The 7,799-nt window shown below is 47.1% G+C and overlaps 1 protein-coding gene across 1 annotated transcript; it reads left to right on the top strand.

Annotated features, from left to right (window-relative positions):
• The first annotated feature begins 3,154 nt into the window (after window positions 1-3,154).
• Window positions 3,155-6,918, top strand: LOC146790068 (hemoglobin larval subunit alpha). The gene is made up of 3 exons (XM_085628425.1): window positions 3,155-3,319; window positions 5,966-6,170; window positions 6,605-6,918. The coding sequence occupies exons 1-3, from the start codon at window positions 3,225-3,227 to the stop codon at window positions 6,731-6,733; spliced, it is 429 nt and encodes a 142-aa protein (XP_085484551.1). The 5' UTR covers window positions 3,155-3,224; the 3' UTR covers window positions 6,734-6,918.
• Window positions 6,919-7,799: the final 881 nt, after the last annotated feature.

The raw sequence follows: 7,799 nt of genomic DNA, 5'->3' as shown, positions 1-7,799 counted from the left end.
GGCCTGCCATAGGGGTGACCCATGAGAGAACATGTGTTGTAATGGGGTGGGATATAGGGTACCTATATCCCTGTAAGGGGTGCTAGCACCACCTTACCCAGTCTACAGTAGTGGTCTGGTGGTGTCAGCTTGTATGGCTGTCCCAGGGTGGCACAATAAGTGCTGCAGCCCTGGTAGGCCTACTGAGGGACCCATGCCCTGGGTACCTAGGGTACCATCTACAAGGGACTGTCAGGGCACCCTCAGCATCCAATTGGTTTGTACCTAGGGTACTTCACATTAGTTTTAGGGAGAAAGCAGATAGGCTGGGGTCCTGGATAGCAGGATCCCAGCCAGACTAGTCAAAAACCACTCAAATACCAGGCAAAAATTGGGGGCAACCATTAGTCAGATTCCACCTTCCTACATCAGGTAATTCCAGCGGATCAGGAAAGGTAAAGAGAAAAGTCTCCTAGTTCACATAAATAGGCTCCATTGACCATATAGCAGTCTAGTAGTAAAGGCTGTATTGAAGAGATGTGGATTGGAGCATAAGCAGTATGACACCCATTCTGTCAGAATCCAAGAAGCATAGGTAAGAGCAGTAAAGAATGCTATAGCCCAGAAGGGCATCGTTAAAATAAAGCACGGGAAGTCCAAGTGTTACGCCCAGAGTGAATTAGAGCTCTAAAAGATAATTAAGCAACTGAGGCTAATTGTCAGAAGGAATGGCTTACTGTTTATGACTTTGCAGGTGTATGGAGCAATACTCCAAACTTGCTCCCGCTGCGTTCATTTCAAGGAAAGAAAGGCTGACTGCATGAAGGTTGAAAGTGTTGGCGCCACTTAGCAAAAAGCTTTGGGGCTTATTTATGCGAGGCCTGCAACACCGTTGTGTCACTAATCTTGACGCAGTGGCGGTGCAAACAGTACTCCATATTTACAAATAGACGCATGTGGCCAAATGCGTACGTTTTGGTAGCCCAGCATCGGAAAATACCTGCACCAGATCCAGCTCCGCCATGGAGCAAGAAGTAAAACATCCAAGGTAGGCGTTACCCCGTAAAATCCAATGTAAAACCACACCGTGATATTTATGGTATTGTCAATGTGTGACGCATCATCGTCAAGTATCAAACAGAGCTTAAAATGTGCCGAAATTCATGCGCATTGGCAACCCAGGCGTAGGAAATGACACATTGGTTGTGGTGCATGAAGGCAGGCTGTACAAAACAGTTTCAGAAGGCTCAGCTACAGCATGGAGGTGCTTATTTTGCAGCTGGGAGTTGTGAGAAGATCCCATCCCCACCACATAGGCAACGCAGGAGAACGAAGCGCGTTATTCTCCACAAACTTCCCTCATTGACCTCAGGGAGGATGAGGTCATCACATACTACTGACTCAGGAGGGTGTCCATAATAGAGCTGCAGAACCAGATGGTGCCAAGGCTTCAGCCAAGCCAACGCTCTAGGCCCACCAACATCCCTCCGCAGGGCAAGCTGATGGCTGTCCTCCACGTGCTGGCATCTGGTTCATTCCAGATCACAACAGCCAGAGTGGCAGGAATATCGCAGCCATCTTTTTCTGACTTACTACACTCTGCCATGGATCCCATCATCCGCCCAACACCCCAGTACCTCCTCTTCCCCAAGACACAACAATAACAGCTGGACACCAAGCAAGGTTCCTACCCCATTGCTGGATTCCCACATGTTCTAGGTGCCATGGATTGCACACATGTGCAACTGGTACCCACTGCAGTAACGTCACTCCTGCACAGGCACCGGAAGCACACCTATTCTATAAACGTCCAGGTCATTGTGGATCATCGAGGAATGTTCACCAATGTTCTGGCAAAATACCCAGGGAGTTTGCATGATGCTTACATCTTCCGGCACTGCATCATCAATGAGCACTTCCAGAATGGCCGATATGGGAATGGCCTACTTGTTAGTAAGCAAATCTGAAGTACATAACAGAACTACTAGCAGTAAGAAATGTATGACAAAATAGCCATCTCTGTGTCTGTTGACTGAGACAGGGCCGTATGCATGAGCGGTGTGGTTCATAAATACACCATGCATCATGGGACATGTGTAATGCAAATCCCCAAGACACACATGTGAAGACACGCAAAGCCACTTTGTGTGCTTTAGAATGGTGTAAAGGTACAGTGCAATGCAACACCCTGGCAAAATGCAGTTTAGCATCACTGTATTCAAGGGAGATATCCATGTGAGTTGTGGGTTTCTCCATGCAACTCACATGGTTCATGGGGCATGTCATATATCCCACAGCAGGTAAACACAGAAATGTGATAAATCAATTGGTCTCCCCTGGTGATGTGTAACAACTGAAGTGATCAAAGTCACTCGTGCTTCCTATGTGTGCTGCATTCTGTGGCACACATACATAGACGATCACGGCTTTGAGGCTTCATCACATGCATGTATGTACCCCTTCCTGCACAAAGAAAATTCCATATGCAATGCAGGCGCCCAAGGCCCATGGTGCAAGTATGCCTGTGTTTGTGCTAGGCTGCACTTTGTGTAAATAGGTATAACACCTCAATACTGTGTCCTAGTCACAGATCAGACAGCACACCCTTCTATATAGACCTTACTTAAATCCTCATCAGCAGAAAGACTGGATTTATGAGCACCTCAAAAAGTTGCCATTCTCCCATAACCTAAGATTTCTACTCATCTCCTCCTGATTTTGAACTCATTTCAAAGTTGGGGCATTTTGTGATGCCATTATAACTCGGACAATATCTAACAATCCGTCATTGTCACCGTCAGAGGGACAATAAGGTGCGAAATTAAAAAAAAAAAAACTATTACTACGCCGTGTTTTATTTCTTTAAACTATGAATGAGGTTTTTGGAAGAAGGGCTTGTTGCTATAGCAGTAACAACTGAAATCATTCTAACACACTGTAAAATAGGTCTTTGTTATTCCAGGCTTTTCTTTCTTTTTTGTCAAGTCACTGAAAGACGTGACCTACAGATAAGGTGTTTCTGCACCTCAGGCTGCCAAGACCCCCTACTCCCTGGCAGTGTTTGAGAAGAGATAAGATAGTCCCGCCTCCTTGGGTGGAACCCAAAACTGGCCAATCACGGTGGAAGGCTGCCAGGCTCCTCGGCCCCTTCCCCTTTAAAAGGGGCTCTGTCCAGCACACAGCACCGACTGTCTCCAACTTCCATCTCTTGTGAATCCTGAGCCCACCAGCACTCACCGCTCAAGATGGTTCTGTCTGCTGAAGAGAAGGCCCTGGTGGTCGGCCTCTGGGGGAAGATCTCCGGCCACTGCGATGCCCTCGGGGGAGAAGCCCTGGACAGGTGAGGACGATCGATAGGGTCTAGTTTCTTTGACGTCACGTCATTGATGGTCACATGTAACCTGTTATTTCAGGAAGCAGCCATGGTGGGGCACACGTATGCCAGCCACTGAGGGCGAGCAGGCTGGTGTGGGTGGTCAGAGTCTGCCAGGCGACCCCATAAACCGCTAGCCTTGGGCTAGAAGTTGGTAAAACACACTGGGTGTGGTTTCTAACTTCTCTATGCCAATGAGCTCACTTTAAAATTGTGCGTGTGTTTAGAAATATAACCTGAATGTCAGGGTATTGGTGGTGTACGTTTAGCCCCGTGTAAATGTGCGTTGAGTTGCCTACACTGTTGGCACACATTCCTGGCACATGTTGATTAGGGCAACTTGTTGGCATGGCACAATGCCATATTTTGATTAATTCACCTTATCAACCAGCAGTAGGGCTGAGGTTTTCTTGACAAACGTTGGCATCTTTCCCTGCATCCTTTAAGAGGGACAGTGGCCCAGGATTGCTTCACTTGAAAGGATGAGGCCTGCTGCTGGGGCCTGAGGCTGGGGCAACAGAGAAATATTTGTTTTGGCTTATTATTAACATGCAGGTTTATAGCCGCTTGGGAGCTGTAAGAAGTTACAACGTACTTGGGTGGGGTTGGCTTAGACCAGTGCTTCCCAAAGTTTTTAGAACTGCGACCCAATTTTTAGAACGTGGCCCACCTAGCTTCATTGGAAATGAGGCGGGCGATTTATTAATGTAACCAAAGCATAGTGCAGTAGCACACAGCAGTGGCGTAGCAAGGGGGGCGGTGGCGTTTACCTACGGCCTTTGCGGAGCAGCAAATGCAGAAATCACCAGCAAACAAGACCCCCCACCCCCCTCGGTGCTCTTATATGCGGCAAACCCAGGGACCGCCACGGGCTGACAAAGGTCTAGCTACGCCAGGGCCGGACTGGCCATAGCGGGCACCGGGCGTTTCCCCGGTAGGCCGCTAGAGTGGGGGCCGGTTTTGGGCCCCTGGGGGGGCGTTTTTGTTACTGGGGGTCGGCAATATCGGCACCCTCTAACAAAATCGTCTGCAACCGGCCCTCGCAAACTGCTCGGCTGCACCCCCCCTCACCCCAGGGGGAGAGGCTGAGCAGTTTGCCAGGGCCGGTTTCTGTTCCCAGTCCGGCCCTAAGCTACGCCGCTGGCACACAGTCATTTAGAGACTGCACAATCTCCATTGAAATGGCCACACACTTTGCACAGACATACAGTTTTACTGATACAGCTATATAGCACACAAATGATAATGTATGGAAATCAGGTTTCAGTGAGTCATTATCATTTGCGCATCACTAAGGAAAGTGACTTGATTTTTTTGATCCTATTAAAATGCTTGTTTCCATCACTCTGCAGAATTACAAAATCAAATGTGCTTCTTTTTTGCTTTCCTGACTGCTGAATGGGTACAGTTCATTTAGAGATTTACACTTTGTTGTGTTTTGCAAAAATGGTATTCTACAGCCTTCCCTTTCTCTTAATGCAAAGTGAGAGGAGTTTCTAAATCCCAATACCCATGTTAAGAATATAAGTAGCAATTGGTCAGAAGATATAGCTGACTTTTGGCCTCTGTATTTGAAGGCACTAAATGTGAGAAGATAAAATACAGAATTTAAAGACATCTTCATATAGTGATTGGACTTTCATGACCCACCAAAAATCTGCTCACGGCCAACCAGTGGGATGCGACCCACAGTTTAGAAAGCTCTGGGTTAAAGTATTATTGGTGGTGGAAAGAGGCTAGAGCCAGCAGCGGGCTGTGGAGGTAAGAAAGGTGGAGCGGTGGGACCGGGTGGGGGGGTTCGACAGACGACGACGAGGGAAAATCAATTATTTATTTCATTTTCCCTCGTGGTCGTCTCATACATGCAAGGGCCCCTCCTGGCAAGAGCCTTTGAGGATGTGAAAAGAGGGGACACACTATTGGTGGTTGCAGGTTATAATGTAAATCATTGGTTAAAGGTTAGAGCTTTTGGATTGCTGGTAAAACACTAGAAATTATGAGGTGTTAACAATTTAGAGCCTTTATGGAGGTAGAAAGAGGTCAGGCCTTTGAGTGAGGCGGGAAAGGGTTAGAATCGACAGGAGTGTAAAAGGTTAGGATCCGTGGTGTCGTAAGACTTGTGGGAGCCGCTGTAATAATAGCGCCCCCTGGAGGTTGGAAGTGGCTGCAGTCTGCATGCTACAGACTGTAGAGGAGATGTCATGACTTCTACAACATCAGGACACGGGCCACCGGTTCATTTCCGTTTCGTACTGTTTGGCGCCAGGAAGCTCAACCGAGGAAAACAGGAAGACAGGCGTAATGTTTAATTTATTAATGAATTAGAAGCAGGAACCGCAGAGCCTACCGCTCACCGATCAAAAAAGGCTTTTCCTTAAACATTTGCTCGATTTTTGATACCTGTGATATAAAAAATATTTGTCAATCCTCTGACATTGATCTAATGCTGTAAAAAAAAGTTATTTGTTTCCAATTTTAGTTTTAAAACGAGGCTCTTTATGTATGTATTTCTTATTTTTAGAGCGGGGAGATAGATGTGGGGGGAAATGCCTCTGTACTAGTTGCAAAGAATGTGTTTAGTGCGTTGTTTAAAAAAATATTTTTTTTTCCCAGGCTGTTTGCCAGCTTCGGTCAGAGTAGGACCTACTTCAGCCACTTCGACCTCAGCCCGGGCTCTGCTGACGTGAAGCGACATGGGGGCAAGGTCCTGGGCGCCATCGGCGAGGCAGCCAAGCACATTGACAGCCTGGACCAGGCCCTGTCTAAACTCAGCGACCTGCACGCCTACAACCTCCGCGTGGACCCCGGAAACTTCCAGGTGGGCCTAAATCATCTGAATCCAAAACAGTGAATATATAAACAAAAAATACCAATAGGGCTCATCTGTTACATTCTTAGATAGCATTTGGAGCAAAACGATGGACGTCTTTTGCACAGTGAGAACTGCACACTTTCTATATGCTTTTCTGAAATTGACAGACACAGAGGAGCCAATCAAAATCAGATTGCTAATTACAAGTGCACCCACAAAAATGTGATATCCCTGATTCGCAAATTGGCAGGTATCCAATTTACATCCAGTTAATCAAGAAGGGGGAATAACTTGCGAACTGTGCATGTTACTTCCGCTCCTGAATATGTTTTGCAGAATATAACAACATTCATCAGATCAGAGCTTGACAGGCAGCTTATGTATTCCACGTTTTCCGGGTGTTGTTTGTGGTGTTCAACTCTTGCTTTCCTCTCTTGCAGATGCTCTCTCACTGCATTCAGGCTACACTGGCCGCCCACTTCCCTGCTGACTTCACCCCTCAGTGCCAGGCCGCCTGGGACAAGTTCCTGGCTGCAGTGTCTGCTGTCCTGACCTCCAAGTACCGATAAGCCGTGATCTCAACTCAGGAAGACTGTCTATAGCAAAAACAAGATGGCCTCCAGGATGGTACACATAGAAACCTGCTGAAACCTCAGAGAGTCTACATACAGTCAGTCGTCGTTTTGTGCTACCTGCTCCATCAGATATGGTCAATTGTTTCTTTTGTAACATCTTAATAAAAATGTGAAACTTCCTTCTGGGTCATTTGTGTACACATTTTCTTTGATGTGTAGAAGAAGGTTGACTTTGTGGGTGGCCTGGTATACTGCAGGCCTCCACCTCACTGGTGTTGTGCCTGAAGCACAAAAAAGCGTGCCTCACCAAGTGGCTGTGTTGCTTCCTCCACAGTTCAATGAAGTTACAGGGCATTTAAATGGATTGGTCACACCTGTGCTTGGGCGAGATAGCGCACGCCAAAAGCCATGCTACGCATTTAAGTGTGTGGAAAAGACTGCTTTGATGAAACAGGCGCACAAAATATTTCGAAAGCAATTGGTATATCACCATACAGACTTAACATTAAGGCCTCAGTAAACATAATTCAGAACCCAACTACCTAACATCTAGTATACCCTAAACAACTGCCCTTCAAATGCACTAAATAAGAACGCACCTCATGTCCTTTTCATATCCTGCGTGACATACCAAGGCCTTCCGTTTCTGTGCAAATGAACTCTGAACTCTAACGACCCCACGTCCCTTGCCCCACCTGAGCTGATCCACCTGCTCAGTAGCGTAACCACCCTACGAAAAGTCCCAAAACAGACTGTAAACCTGTCCCTGCTGTACCTGCTCATCAGTGACAACCCCTTTACATTCTAGGAAACAATTCTGCACACCTGAGCCATCAAAACTAAAACCCTCCTAACACATTTAACTAACAAACCCTGCCCTAACCCCTACTGCAGTGGAGGAAGGGTGGGGACAAAAACCTAGCCCCTACTCTAGGTAGCTGGCATGCCGACTTTACCCACAAAGAGCACCCTAATGCCCGAAACTTGAACTATTAACCTAGCTAGGCATCCTTACCCCTACCCACTGCCAGCGGCAGAAGTCCCTGGACTGCACCACCTG

Source organism: Triturus cristatus, chromosome 10, assembly GCF_964204655.1.
Source record: "Triturus cristatus chromosome 10, aTriCri1.1, whole genome shotgun sequence".
NCBI lineage: Eukaryota > Metazoa > Chordata > Amphibia > Caudata > Salamandridae > Triturus > Triturus cristatus.
Note: the sequence above shows the minus strand (reverse complement) of the source record. Positions and strands in the feature narration are given on the sequence as shown.

Coding starts and splice junctions, on each gene's coding strand:
- LOC146790068 (XM_085628425.1), top strand. CDS start 3,225: ATGGTTCTGTCTGCTGAAGAGAAGGCCCTGGTGGTCGGCCTCTGGGGG. Junction 3,320..5,965: donor GGGGGAGAAGCCCTGGACAG/GTGAGGACGATC, acceptor TTTTTTTCCCAG/GCTGTTTGCCAGCTTCGGTC. Junction 6,171..6,604: donor TGGACCCCGGAAACTTCCAG/GTGGGCCTAAAT, acceptor CCTCTCTTGCAG/ATGCTCTCTCACTGCATTCA.